We start from the raw sequence: 15,862 nt of genomic DNA, 5'->3' as shown, positions 1-15,862 counted from the left end.
CTGCAGCACGGCCACTATGCAGTGTACTGAAAAATTTGCTTCCAACAGCGGCCACTGCATAACATCCGGTGCCCGGGGGTAGCCGGAACAGCTGATCGGACCCTCCGGACCCCCACCGATCATATACTGATGACCAAACCTGTGGATAGGTGATCAGTATGAAAAACCGCCCCATGTCCGGACAACCCCTTTTATTTACAAATAGCACCTATTGATGTGCTTCCTATAGAGCATTTAATAGATTAGCTTACTTAAAGGAACACTTAATGGAAAAATGAATGATAAGTAAAGATTACATAATCTTGCTCCCATTGTTTTTCAGTCTGCAGGATTTTCTACATGTTCCTGAAAAAACAGTCTGTAGAAATCCAGCAGAGAATGTCTGAGGGGCTTAGCAAAGGGGATATTACAAGAGTCTGCGGCAAAGCCTCCTATATACTCCACTGCTTCTACAATAAAAACGTATTTACTTGCCAGATCTTTGTACTGACCATTGAGATGGCTGATTAAGTAAAATTGTTTATTATGAGAAGACTAAAGAAAGCTAAATACACTATCTGGCCAAAAGTATGTGGACACCTGACCATCACACCTATCTGAACTTGATGGACATCCCATTCCAAAGTCTTCACTCTTCTGGGAAGGCTTTCTACATGATTTTGGAATGTGTCTGTGGGATTTAGTTTCCCTTCAGCCAAAAGAGCATTTGTGAGGTCAGACACTGATGTTGGACGAGAGGGCCTGGTTTCCAATCTTTGTTCTAGTTCACCCTAAAGGTGTTTGATGGGGTTCAGGTCAGAGATCTGTTTAGTCCTAGCACCAATGTTTGTTAATGGAGATTGCATGGCTGCGTACTAGGGGTGGACACGGACAACTGAGGACCTCTGTGCTAAAACCAAACATGGGCCTTTTTTCAATAACATGCTCACAACTTACATTCTCATATTTCAAATAAATAGTGACTGTAAAAAATATGTTGTTTATTGTTATCTATCTGGAAATCAAACAGATAGTCTTATTTTTCCCTGCAGCGATGGGTAACATCCCTGGTGGTCTATGGCAGTGAAGGGGTTACTTATAACATCAATGGTGGGCTAGGGCACTGAGGAAGATAATGGTAACAACCCAGGTGGTCTAGGGCAGTGAAGGGGTTAATGATGACATCCTTGGTGGTGTATGGTAGTGCAGTGTAAGGGGTAACTACCTACTAAACTTACCTACTACCTCTTGCTAGATCTCCTCTTACTACTCCATCTGTGACTTTCCATACACACGGGTACAACATCATCGGCCAACAGCCAATCACAGAGCAGCTCGGACATGATAAAGTGTCTGTGTAATCAATGAGAAAGTGTGATTGGGGGAGGTGACACAGGAAGCAGAATACTTGTTTTAAACCCTCTATAGCCAGAGTGGACACCCCCCCCCCCGAGCAACTGTGCAGCTAAACAGTCTGCACAGGCTATAAGTACGCCCCTGCTGTGTGCTTGATTTTTTTTGTACACGTGTCTGAAAAACGTACTCAATAATTAGGAGGAGGGTCCACATACTTTTGGCCATATAGTCTATATTGTATACTTTTATGTGCCGGCAGTTTAAATAAAAATAAATAAATAAATCTGTGTTTTGTGAAATAATTGCCTACAAAGCATATCTAAAGTTAAGAAGGTTGCAGACCTAGAGCTCTGCGATTTAATATTACACAGGTCTATTGACGTTGGAGTAACAGCCTTTCTTTTTGTTCATCTGAAGGTGAAGGACCTATTGGATTTGAGTGTTCTGGCCTTTATCCCCTGTATTATCATTGGCATTATTGGTGGTTTACTGGGTGCCCTGTTTGTGTGTCTGAATGTGAAGATCAATAAATTACGTCTGAAGCTATTTAATTCAATTTCTCACAAACTTGTGAGACAGCTGAGCAAGCTCCTTGAGACTTTGTTACTGTTGGTAAGTAGAATAAGATACTTCAAAAGACATTATGTGTGTGCTGTTAAAGTTAAACTAAGGAAAATTAAAGGGGTTGTCTGGTTTAGAAAAACTATTTTCAAATATCCTGTTAGTGTATTCTGAGTAAATTCATGGGATCCCCCCGTTCAGGACCCTCAACTATCAGCCGGATTGTGGCTAAAAATTGAACCTCTCTCTTTCTTTGAAGTTCCATGCATTACACGAGCAGCTCGTTGATTTCAATGGAGACCATGTAATACTTAATTTATCCTGTGGTGGCACTGCAGGAGTTCCACAGCACATTACAGTTGATCACTTGGGTGCTGGCTGTGAGACATCATGTGATCAGCTTATTTTCAAGGGACCCTTCTGGATGTGATCTGGTTAGGGTCACTAAACTACAAATTGTATAAAAAGAAAACTTATAATAAGAATTGCTAGTATAATTCACAAATATGTACAGTATGTAGGTTTCTGAGATCTTAAAGATATGTGGGTAGACTTTTTCTAGACTCTCTGGACTCAATTATTTCTACAGGAACATTTCAGTCAGGGTAAGTCATGTTTTCCTAAACAGGTGTTAGGCTATGTTTACATCTGCGTCAGGGCTCCGTTCCGACCTTCCGTCTGAGCTTTCCGTCGGAATGGAGCCCTGACTGACACAAACAGAAACCATAGGTTTCCGTTTCCATCACCATTGATTTCAATGGTGACGGATCCGGTGCCAGTGGTTTCCATTTGTCTCAGTTGTGCAAAGGTTCCGTCGTTTTGACGGAATCAATACTGTAGTCCATTTGTGTAGTTCCGACAGAGCCCTGGCGCAAATGTGAATGAAGCCTTAGTCGGCAGGTGCACACAGTTAAGCTCCTTGCACACATTTTTGAGGGTTTAATACATTTCCTTAATGGGGTTATCCAGGACTTTAAACTGGCAGCAGGGCAGGGGATGGTGTACACTACGCTAATGCACTGTGCGAACACCAACCCCACGCATTTCACTATTGCTTTGTCAGGAGGAGTCTATATGTGTATCTGCCCCATACAAATGCAATAGACAAGCTACAAATACTAGAAGGAAACCATTAACAATTGGTAAAACTTATAATAATAGCAATGCAACCAAACAGCAATGATGATCATTGTTTAACTACTGCTGTTTTGTTTATATACTTTAATATACATTTCCATAATGGGCTGGGTCATTTCATTGCCACCTCTTTGTAATGTACATGAATGATAAAACCAATGCTAATTAAGGCTTTTATTATTCCAGGTAATAACCATGAGCATAACAGTCTATCTGCCATATTTCTTCTCATGTACTTCAGATCCAACATTCTCCCATCTTACAAACTCATCTCACAAGTAAGTATATACTGTTATTTGCCATTTATTATATCAGAAAAGTAAACAAAAATACATTCAGACTTGTTTAAGATATACACACATGAACAATTAACTTGCCTAAATAAGTGCCATGTACAGGCCTCCCATGTGCAATTTCCAAACTACAATTTTTTTGTATTTCAAAAAGCTTTTGGAAATGTGGGTATAACTGATCAGACTGTGTCATGTTTGGGGTAAATTGTTGGTAGATCTAAGTCCCAAGTTTCCTACACAACATGGATATATTTTACAGCTAACATTTTGTCTCTAATGACAAGAGCAGGACCTGGGTTTTCTGGTTACAAATAAGCTAAGTAGCAGTACTCAAGGTCAAGCAGCAGCTACAAAAGCAAATAGGATTTTAGGGTATATAAAAAGAGTGCTAAAAACCTGTGATTCATATGTAATATTACCCTTCTATAAATCCTTTGTAAGGCCACATCTTTAATATGGGATTTAGTTTTTGGCTCGGCTCCAAATTGAAAAAATGATATAGGAGAGCTGGAGAGGATTCAAAGGTGGGCGACTAGATTATTAAATGGAATGGGAGTTGTCTCTTACAATGAAAGGCTAGAAAAATTGTGCTTGTACAGTTTGGAAAAAAGATGTCTTAGAGGTGATCTTATTAACATGTATAAGTATATGTGTGGTGAATACAAAGAACTAGCACATAATCTCTTCTTTCCAAGGACTCTACAAAGGACATTGCATGTGAACGTAAGACATTTCAGACATCAATATAGTAAAGGGTTCTTTACAGTTAGAGTAGTCAAACTATGGAATGCCCTAGAGGTAGTAAAGGCAGATATTATGTCAGCATTTAAAAAAAGGCAAGATGATTATTTACTGACAAATGTCATTGAGGGTTATAATTAATCAAGCAATGAATGATGGGTAATTTATTGATAATATTGATAAAGGTTGAACTTGATGGACTTGTGTATTTTTCCAACCTATGTAACTAAAAGATGAAACATATCTTTAGTACAGCTTTTCTTATAGTTACATAGTTAGTACGGTTGAAAAAAGACACATGTCCATCAAGTTCAACCAAGGGATGGAAAAAGGAAGGGAAAAATGTATACACATTGACATAGGAGCTGATATTTTAATAGTTCAAAGGGAAAATGTAAGAACAGACATAATTTTTTTGCAATGATCCCCTTTTACATTGAATGCATTTGATTTTGTTGATATGACACTAAAAATAACAATATTTCATGGCATTTACATGACTTGCTGTGATATTATTCTGATCATTTCCTTCAGGTCAGCACAATATATGTGCAATACCACAGCTAACCACTAGTGGGCAATGTTTGACAGCTTTTGACATTGATATACCATCTCTAGAGTTAGTTTAAACAGCGATGTACAGAGATAGGTTTGAATTTTTTTTTTTAAAAGTGATGGTCATATAGACTGTCTAAACTTTCAGAGCTTAAAGAGAAATACATTTATTGAAATAAATGTGGTTTTAGTATAGTATTTGTAATTAAACATTATTTATTGAATATTTCCAAATTCAATACTGTTATATGGGGGTGCCCCTCATACATGAGAAGACAACAGTATGAAACAATGGCACATTCAGTGGCGTAACTACCGCTGTAGCTGCCGTAGCAGCTGCTAAGGGGCCCGCAGCATGAGGGGGCCCGCTTCGCCCGCCGGCACGGGTCCCCCCTCCCATGGCCGGAGGCTCTGCTAGCAGCCGCTACGGCTGCTACAGCGCGACGCCACTTAAGAGGTTGTTCAGATGTGGGATCGCTGGGGCGCCTGAGATCAGGCATTCAGCGATAAGGAGAACAGGGGACCAAAAGTCCCTTGAAGTTCTCCATGACAGACCTCGGACTTCCGGAGTCTGTCGGCAGCTCCATAGAAGTGAATTGTGCACCGGTCGCGCTTGTGCGCGTGCGTGACCAGCGCTCCTTTAATTTTTATTGAACTGCGCAGACCCTGGAAGTCCGAGGTTTGTCATGGAAGAACTTCGGGGGACTTTCGGTCCCCCGTTCTCCTTATCGCTGCCAGTGATCACACATGTATCTCCTGTCCTGTGGATAGGGGATGCATGTCTTTTGTAGGACAAGCTATAGGCCGTCTTTCTTTTTTGGGGGGGGGGGGGGGGGGGCGCTGCTTGGCGTTACCTACAGGGGGGGTTTAGGGCTGTATGGCGTTATCTCAAGGGGGGGGGGTTTGGGGCTGTCTGGCGTTATCTACAGGGGGGCTGTATGGCGTTATCTACAGGGGAGGCTGTATGGCGTTATCTGCAGGGGGCTGTATGGCGTTACCTACAGGGGGGCTCTATGGCGTTATCTACAGGGGGGCTGTATGGCGTTATCTACAGGTGGGCTGTATGGCGTTATCTACAGGGGGAGGCTGTATGGCGTTATCTACAGGGGGGACTCTGTATGCCGTTATCTACAGGGGGGCTGTATGGCGTTATCTACAGGGGGAAGCTGTATGGCGTTATCTACAGGCGGAGGCTGTATGGCGTTATTTACAGGGGGAGGCTGCATGGCGTTATCTACAGGGGGAGGCTGTATGGCGTTATCTACAGGGGGAGGCTGTATGGCGCTATCTACAGGGGGGCTGTATGGTGTTATCTACAGGGGGGGCTATATGGCGTTATCTACAGGGGGGCTATATGGCGTTATCTACAGGGGGCTGTATGGCGTTATCTACAGGGGGGGCTTTATGGCGTTATCTACAAGGGGAGGGTTGTATGGCATTATCTACAAGGGGGCTGTATGACGTTATCTACAAGGGGGCTGTATGATGTTATCTACATGGGGGCTGTATGGTGCTATCTATAGGGGGCACTGTGTGGCACTATCTATAGGGGGTGCTGTGTGGCGGAATCTATAGGGAGGCACTACCTACAAACGGGGGGGGGGTTGTGTGCTACCCAGGGTAGGGGGGCCCCAGTCAAAAGTTTGCTATGGGGCCCAGTCTTTCCTAGTTACGCCTCTACGTCTACAAACTAATTTCCTAATATATGTTCTGAGAATGAAGAGGTACATTCATGCAAATGATAATTGTTATGTGCCTTATATTTATGCAGCACACATGAATTCTGGGATGTCTCTGAATATAATTGTCCAGCTGGGTCTATTGTTCTTGGATCAGACGGGTTTTTGAATTCCAATCGTACTATTAATCAAGGTAATGCATTCTACACCAAACCATATTCTGAGTGGTATATTAGATCCATTAGGCTACATTCACACGACAGTGAAAAAATGGGCATTAAAAAGTGATCAACTGTCAATTTTTCATGGCCGTTTTGTATCAGTGTGTCTCCAAATTTTCATCCATTTCCAGTCCCTTTTAATGGCCATTTGTCATCCGTTTGCAATCCGTTGTTCATGGCCGTTAAAAAAATGGATTTTACGTGTCAGGGTTTTTTTTATCCTAACCCCCTGAAAACACCACAGTGCCCCTAGATAGTGCCACAGTACCCACTGTAGATAGTGCCCACATAGATAGTGCCACAGTTTCCACTGTAGATAGTGCCACAGTGCCCACATAGAGCCACAGTAGACATATATAAAGTGCGATAGAGCCCACATATAAAGTGCCAGTGCCCACACATAAAGGGCTAGTGCCCACATAGTGCCATTGTGCCCATGTAGATAGTGCCACACACGGTGCCCCTGTAGATAGCGCCACAGTGTCCCCTGTAGATAGTGCCCATGTAGTTCAACAGTGCCAAACCCGCCTTGAAGATAGCACCCCCCCGTAGCTAGTGCCACACACCCCACCCTGTAGATCACTCATACCCTAAACTGTAGATAACGCTACCCCCCTGTAGATAGCGCCATTGGGGCCCTCTAGGACATATATAGACAGTGATGTCAATGGCTTCCCCGGGCTCAGTGCTTAAAGTAGCACTGTGCCTGGAGAGTCCTCTTGTGAGGGCTAGGATCAGTTTTTAACAGCCGTCACAAGGATTGATTCCTGAAAAATGGTAGTTAAAGACTGATCCATTGAGTTCTATGGGGACCATATGGCAGTGAAAACGGACAAAAATAGGACCTGTCCTATTTTTTGATGGCCCGTATTCACAGAATACAGCCATAGAATTGTGAATACAGCCATAGAACTGCATTCTTCTGAAAACGACCGTGTGACCCAGTTCACACAGAGTATTTTGACGTGGAAACCGCGACAAAAATCATCCGAATCTGCCTCCCATTGATTTCAATGGGAGACAGAGGCGTTTGTTTTTCCCGGGCGTTTTTTTTGTCCTTTCTTGCCACGGTTCCACCTCTGACCACCCATTGAAATCAATGGGAGGCAGAAAAACCTATGGCAAGAAAGTGCAAGGAGGTCAGAACCTGCCTCAAAATTCTTGATGGAATTTTGAGGCAGATTTTTTTCTGCCTGCAACATACTCTGTGTGAACTAGGCCTTACTCAGGAACAACATAGATCCAGATCTCTGTGCTAGAGCATTTGAGAATCACAGAAGCCTAGAAGGAACATAGGGCTATATAACTATATCATTAGAGGCAACAAGTCCATCTTAAGTAGGTGCACTTTGGTATACGGCATACAGGTATCTTATGAAAGCAGAGGAACATTTTAGCTGATATTCCCCATTTAAACATATTGTGCCCAAGGATGCACTATTAAGGATGCACTATTAAAAAAAATATTTTTTAGAAAAACAATTGCACATTATAGCATATTTTATAGTCGTTTTATGAAATAAATGTCACCTCTCCTGACATGTCTATTTTAGTAAATACGTGTATTCCCCCGTGAAATGACAATTCTGGACCATCTTTTCCCAGAGCTTTGCGTTGTGCCGTTCTTCTGTTATTCCTTCTAGAAGTTTATGAATAAATTGACAACTGGGTGTTACCATTCCACTTGTCAAAGGGGTGTGTCCCTCCACAGTATCACTCTGTCACCACTGATTGGACAGTCTGAATCTGTGTAGGGACACCCCCCCAACTTGTAACACCCACTTGACAATTTATTCATAAATTTTTCAGAGGAATAACAAAGAAACGTTACGACGCAGAGTTCTTAGAAAAGATGCTCAATAATTGTTATTTAATGGCGAATACAATTGTTTACCAAAACAGACATGTCAGGAGAGGTGGCAGGTCCTCTAGGACTAGAAGCAAGAGGTTTGAGACGTGGAGACGGAGAGAAAGGTGAGGGGCGAAGAGAGAGCAAGGAAGTATGTATTTACCCTGAGTGACTGGGTGACTAACTCATCTGTATGACTTCAAAATGGTTGACTATGGTTACAACTTCCTGCCCTCAGTTATAATTGAAGTTAATGGTGCTATATTTCTATAGCACCATTATATGTCTTCAGTTTCCTGCCTCACCAAGCAACCTGGAACTGAGGAGGAAAAAGTAACTTGTTTGGCACACTGCCCTTTATCTGTTATTACCTGTTTTTACTGGAGCTAACCCTTGAGATTCTTGGTTTAAAACTGGGGTTCCACTGAACCAATTCTGAGAAACACTGTTATAAACGAATGATACTGATCCCGACACCTCTAGCAGTGACTTATTTGTCGCAGTAAAAAAGGTAAAACATGTTAAAATCCAACCGGTGCATTTTACCCCAGACATCTGCTCTCAGGGGGTGGGGGGGGGGGGACGGGACAGAAGGGAGACCACCATACACATAATGCCCAGTTCTACTGTAAAATAATTCAATGTATTTTATATTTATTTTATTTGTTATCTGTTGATGATTTGCATATTTTTTTTTTTGCTAAGGAAATAATATTCACTCCCATTTGTCTTGTTTTATAGCTGCTGCTCTGTTAGTTAAAAATGGGAAACAAGGCATCATGCTTCTGTTCCAGCGTGGAACTCATGAAAAATTTGGATTTCCTGCCCTGTTTATCACCCTGATATTCTATTTTACTATATCCTGCTGGACTGCGGGAACTGCAGCTGCAACTGGGCTTGTAGTACCCATGCTGTAAGCAAACTATAATTCGTATAATGTTATCTATGCTGTAAACCTTTAATTGTTGTCTAGTGAAAATCGGGGGTCTTCATGTTATATATAGCTCCACTGAAATCAATGGATCTTCTTAGAACTATAGCTGGATGTTGCTTCATTTGAGGAAAAGGTTCAGTTTGGTGCCTGTCCCAACCTAAAACTTTACAAGCATTCATAGGGGAGAGTGGCTAGTTGGCGCACAGAATCCCTAGATACACCCCTGGCTCTTCCAAAGATATTCCTTGACGACCCCCAAGAGAATTTATCTGCTGCCATTGTCGAGGTATATTGTTAATTGGTGGGGGTGCCAACTCATGGACCCTCAGCATTTGTTATCTTCTGACAATTTTCTTCGACATATCAACAGATAACTTTTGGATTTTCCCTTTAAATGTGAAATATCACTTTTGACCATCTCTGAGAGCCATTACATATATATCTTGAAAGGATTAACAGCTATGTAAAGAAACACAGTTTGACACGTTGGTTTATTCTTTTTTTAAATTTTTATTAGTGATGATGCATATGGTTTTATTGGGAACAAACAAAAAATAAATAAAGAAAACATTTTATTTTGAATTTTAATTTAGCTGATTGCAACTTAAAATATCTGGTTGCGCCTTGATCAATTTTTAAAAAAAAAAAACATCAGCCAATTTTATGTTAAATTAAATGGTAATGCAATAATTAAATGTTTCATGCCAACAAATGATTTGTAAAGTGTTATGATTTCTAAATCGACATAATTAGATCTTGGTCCTGTCAAATACTGGCATTACTAAATGTATTCTTAGGTTTATGAAAATTGGCAAAAAAAATACTGCTCTGAGATGTACGAAAATAATAGCTGCACTGATACATACAGTAATAAGGACAACAATTACCGGGGCAACGTGGGAAAATGTCATATAGTATATTATAGGCACAGAGCTCCAAATTATAAAATAAATATAGACATCGCATAAATTTGAGCAATTACATTTACTTTACAAAAAACATAAAACAATTTCACATATAAGCCTCATTTTGTTGGATCTAAATAAATACATTTTAGCTAATATTATTGTCTAAAATTATGTTAGTCTTGCATATTTTGTGCTCATACTTTGCCATAAACAATATGGTAAATTCAAGCTAAGGACGAAGGTAGAGAGGGAGCAACGACTGTAGGTAACAACGTCTGGGCTTGATCTACGAACAAAAGCAAGCAAAGATAGTGTCCAGTTATATCCGTGCTCATGACTCTAAGGGTATGTGCACACGGCAGCGTCCGATATGGCTGAAATTACGGGGCTGTTTTCAGGAGAAAACAGCTCCGTAATTTCAGACGTAATTGCTTGTCCTCGCATTTTGCGAGGCGTCATTGACGGCCATAATTTAGAGCTGTTCTTCATTGAATTCAATGAAAAACGGCTCAAATTACGTCCAAAGAAGTGTCCTGCACTTCTTTGACGAGGCAGTCGTTTTACGCGTCGTCGTTTGACAGCTGTCAAACGACGACGCGTAAATTACAGGTCGTCGGCACAGTACGTCGGCAAACCCATTCAAATGAATGGGCAGATGTTTGCCGACGTATTGGAGCCGTATTTTCAGGCGTAAATGGAGGCCTCGTTTACGCCTGAAAATAGGTCATGTGAACCCAGCCTCAGAGTTAGCAGCTCCATCCATACAGCCACAAGCTCTGCTCCATATCATTAGCTCTTCTCCTTGTATATAGTATTGCAGTCTATCTATCTATCTATCTATCTATCTATCTATCTATCTATCTATCTATCTATCTATCTATCTATCTATCTATCTATCTATCTATCTATCATCCCATTCTCTATTTATGAAATTATACAATTGATGCACAGGTTATCTCACATCACAAATCCTTTTTGCAGGTACACTGGTGCATTGTTCGGCAGGATTGTTGGGTTGATTATGGTGTACTTGTTTGGAGTCCGAACTGATGAGTATGGGGCATGGATTGACCCTGGGCTGTTTGCAGCAATTGGTTCAGCTGCTTATTTTAGCGGTGTTTCCAGACTGACCATTTCACTTACTGTTATTATGGTAAGTATATATAGGCTTTTGCTCTTTGCAAAATAAATTGATAATATACTATTCTGTCATATATTTGAAAAAAATAACTGTGATCAGTAATTACTTAAAATGTTTTAAATAAAGTGAAGTCCTGATTTAGGGCCACTTTTTATAATTTATATTTTCTACAGTGGCTCTGCAGACCAATGAGCAGAAAAAGTATTGGATGTACTCCTTGGAGGCCTATAAGCACAAAAGCTCTAGCGCCATAATAAAGCAACTCTAAAACCATAAATCATGACCCTAAGGAGATGTTCACACAGAGTATTTTGCAGAGTTTTTTGACGCGGAAACCGCGTCGCAAAACTCGGCAAAAACGGCCCGAGAACGCCTCCCATTGATTTCAATGGGAGGCGTCGGCGTCTTTTCCCCGCGAGCAGTAAAACTGCCTCGCGGGAAAAAGAAGCGACATGCCCTATCTTCGGGCGTTTCCGCCTCTGACCTCCCATTGACTTCAATGGGAGGCAGAGAGAGCGTATTTCGTGCTGTTTTATGCCCGCGGCGCTCAATGGCCGCGGGCGAAAAACGGCGCGAAAATCACCGCGAAAAACGGCGTGCAGGGAGAGGAAAATCTGCCTCAAAGTTCCAAACGGAATTTTGAGGCAGATATTCCTCCCCCAAAATACTCTGTGTGAACATAGCCTAAGGCTATGTTCACACAGAGTATTTTGCAGGAGGAATATCTGGCTCAAAATTCCGTTTGGAAGTTTGAGGCAGATTTTCCTCTCCCTGAACGCCGATTTTCACAGAGTTTTTCGCTGCGTTTTTCGCCCACGGCCATTGAGCGCCGCGGGCATAAAACACCGTGAAATACGCTTTCTCTGCCTCCCATTGAAGTCAATGGGAGGTCAGAGGCGGAAACGCCCAAAGATAGGGCATGTCGCTTCTTTTTCCCGCGAGGCAGTTTTACTGCTCACGGGAAAAAGACGCCGACGCCTCCCATTGAAATCAATGGGAGGCATTTTCGGCCCGTTTTTGCAGAGTTTTGCGACGTGGTTTCCGCGTCAAAAAACTCATTAAAATACTCCGTGTGAACATAGCCTTAGGCTGTGTTCACACTGAGTTTTTTGCAGGAGGAAAATTCCTCCTGCAAAAACTGCTCCATAGAGGTTTTTGCACAGTGGTTTGTCAAAAACTCGTCAAAACACTCGTCGAGGTTTTTTTTCCCTCTTTCTGACTGATTGAAATGGGGTTTTGGAGGCGGAAACCACGTCAAGATGGGTCATCCCGCTTCTTTTTACCGCCATGCGTTTTTTTTATTCGCGGTAAAAAAACTCGTCCAATTCCCATTGAAATCAATGGGAGGCATTTTCGGGCGGTTTTTGAGGAGTTTTTTGGCGCGGTTTCCGCATCAAAAAACTCATCAGAAAACTCTGTGTGAACAGGGCATTAAGCCAATTAACCTTCAATGGAAAAATTAGGATAAAAAGATGTTCCTTGGAACGGTCGCTCTGGCGTGAATGGTTCACTAATTCCACGTGGTCGTGGGTGTAAAACACAGATTTATATTAAGTACAAATATAAAAATGATAAAAGATTGTGCTGCAACGCGTTTCAACCTCGCACCGAGGTCTTCGTCAGGCATGTGAAATTTACTACAAAACATCCTCTTAAATAACCCGGTTGTATGGTTCACGTCCAGGTCAAACTGTCAGGGTTAGAGTTCGTTGTGGGAGTTTCATTACAGGTTTGTGTTGATTTTTTTCCTTTTAAAAAGATTCCGAGTTATCTAAGTCTGGTATTTCAATTTTTTTCATTCAGTTTGGTTTAAAGTCTACACTAATGGCAATGATAGTATTCACTTTGCCGTCTTTATTCTGACAAAAAATGCTTTTTTATATAAAATGAAGATTTGTATGAAAGATAACTGGAAGTATACTAGTGATATAATGTAAAACTTTGTTCACAATTGGTATCTCGCATTCATATCGTATACTTATATGTAGGTTTATATTATGTAATCCTTTTATTTTGTATTAAGATGGATTGCATTTTTATGTTGCTGTGAAGATCACAGCTGTCATTGTTCTTACTAGTTCACATTCGTTGGTTTTTAAATTGCCTGAAAAGTCGCTCTAGCATTTGTCTGCACATCAAAAGGAGGTGTTTTTGTTTAAACGTTCATAGTTTTATCTCTGCCAACTAATTTGGTTTAGTGTATTCTTCTTTTAGGATCTAGATGTTATTAGATAGTTTCCTTTAAAGAGCGGTATTTGTGTGTTAGTAAATATCGGTCTATGATTTTTATTTTATTCTGAACCATTCATAGATTCTGATTTTTTTTGTTCTAATTTTTCACTTTCTGCGAACACATGAAGTTGATTTTTTATATTCTACTATTTTGGTTTAAACCAAATCTAATTTCTCGTTAAGTCCATTTGGACTCAGAGATTCAAATTTGAAAATCCAGAAAGATTCACGTTTGTTTAAAGTGGACATTCTGTTATGTATTTTTGGATTTATTTGTTCAATTGGAGAAATTCTTATATTATTGAAATTTGATTTATGATTATATAGCAAATGTTTTGATAGACTATGTTTCAGAAATCAGTTTTTGGCATTAAAATGGTGACCATTCAATCTACTTCTCAATGTCTGTGTGGTTCTCCCGATGTATTGTAATCCACATTCGCTTTCGATCATATATATCACATGAGATAAAGGTGTCAATTTGAAATGTTTCTTTCGTTAAGTTCGACATAACTTCTGTCTTACCTGCATTTATGCTTAAAAAGCATAAGCAGTTTCTTTTTCCATATCTAAAAATACCTGTGGGTTTCGGTGGATGACTGGAGATGGAGATAGAGGTATTTGTCCTCAATCTGCTTGGTGCCAGTATATTTTTAATTGTTCTCCCTCGACGGAATGTTATACCTGGTTTTGAGGGTATGATCTTATTCAAGATTGGGTCATTTTGAAGAATGTTCCAATGTTTTTGTAATGAACCTCGAATAATATTGTGGTCATGATTAAAAGTTGTGATAAAATTACTGGAATAGTCTTTCATCGGGATTTCTTTATTTTGTTTTGAATGAACCTTTTCTATAAGGCATGTTTCTTGAGAAGTACCCAAATTTTTTTGGTATGCATATTTAATAAGATTTGAAGGATAAATAATTTCTATAAATAAACGGCCACCATTGAAAGTCAATAATTGTCTGACAGTAAAAGTGAAGTACAACTAAGTTTTCAAACTCTTTGATTGGGACTAGTCAGACATATTACAATATACATCTGCAGCATAGAACTATATTACATGCAGTGGCGTGACTACCACTGTAGCAGCCATAGCGGCTACTACGGGGCCCTCGACATGAGGGGGCCTGTGCCGTCCGCCATCACCAGCCACCCCCCATGCCTGGTGGCGCTACTAGCAGCCGCTATGGCTGCTACAGCGGTAGCGACACCACATTCAATGGTAATCCATAACATTTATGGGCCGGGCGGCACGCGCCCTCATGCTCGGTGGCATCGCTAGCATCAGAGGGGGCTCCGATGCTAGTGACAGCCACATTCACTTGTATCTGCGCCCTCAGGAAACTCCCTGTGCAGGCCGGCGTGATGATGTCACTGCATCTCGCTGGTTTGCGCAAGCGTCCCTCCCGCTGTATCTCAATTTACAGGGGGGATTGCTGTGTATCACTATATACAAAGGGGGGATTGCTGTGTAGCACTATATACAAGAATGGATTGCTGTGTGGCACTATATACAAGGGAGGGGGTGCTGTGTGGCACTATATACAATGGGGAGCTGTGTAGCACTATACACAAAGGGGAGATGTGTGGCACTATATACAAGGGGGGAGCTGTGTGGCACTATACTAATGGGGTGATGTGTGGCACTATATAAAAGGGGGGCTGTGTGGCAGTGCGGCACTATTCTAAGGGGGGCTGTATGGCACTATATACAAGGGGGGCTGTTTGCCACTTTACTAAGGGGGGGCTGTATGGCACTATAAACAAGGGGGGGCTGTGTGCAACTATACTAATTGGGGGCTGTATGGCACTATTTACAACGGGAGGAGGGCTGTGTGTGGGGCTATCTACAAGAGGCTGTGTATTGCGCTATCTACAGAGGACTGTGGGGCACTATCTACAAGGGAGGGCTGTGTGACACTATCTACAAGGGAGGGTGCTGTGTAGGCACTATATACAAGGGAGGGGGCCGTGTGGCACTATATACAAGGGAGGGGGGCTGTGTGGCACTATATATAAGGGAGGGGGCTGTGTGGCACTATATACATGGGAGGGGGCTGTGTGGCACTATATACAAGAGGGGGGCTTTGTGGCACTATCTACTAAGGGGGTGCTGTGTGGCACTATCTACTACGGATGGACTGTGTGGCACTATCTGCTAAGGGAGGGCTGTATGGCACAATCTACAGGGGGCACTATCTACAGGGGGCACTATCTACAAGGGGGAGTTGTGTGTGGCACCGAGTGGAGGGGGGCAGTCAAAAGTTTGC

General features: G+C 41.6%; 1 protein-coding gene across 1 annotated transcript in view; it reads left to right on the top strand.

Annotated features, from left to right (window-relative positions):
- LOC142652472 (chloride channel protein B-like) overlaps nt 1-15,862 on the top strand; it is a 179,860-nt gene that overhangs the window by 56,521 nt on the left and 107,477 nt on the right. Inside the window, exons 10-14 of the mRNA XM_075828109.1 lie at nt 1,753-1,947; nt 3,220-3,311; nt 6,394-6,494; nt 9,113-9,284; nt 11,195-11,366. Coding sequence (XP_075684224.1) covers nt 1,753-1,947; nt 3,220-3,311; nt 6,394-6,494; nt 9,113-9,284; nt 11,195-11,366 — 732 coding nt within the window. The remainder of the gene's footprint in view (nt 1-1,752; nt 1,948-3,219; nt 3,312-6,393; nt 6,495-9,112; nt 9,285-11,194; nt 11,367-15,862) is intronic.

This window comes from Rhinoderma darwinii, chromosome 5 (genome assembly GCF_050947455.1).
Source record: "Rhinoderma darwinii isolate aRhiDar2 chromosome 5, aRhiDar2.hap1, whole genome shotgun sequence".
Taxonomy (NCBI): domain Eukaryota; kingdom Metazoa; phylum Chordata; class Amphibia; order Anura; family Rhinodermatidae; genus Rhinoderma; species Rhinoderma darwinii.
Note: the sequence above shows the minus strand (reverse complement) of the source record. Positions and strands in the feature narration are given on the sequence as shown.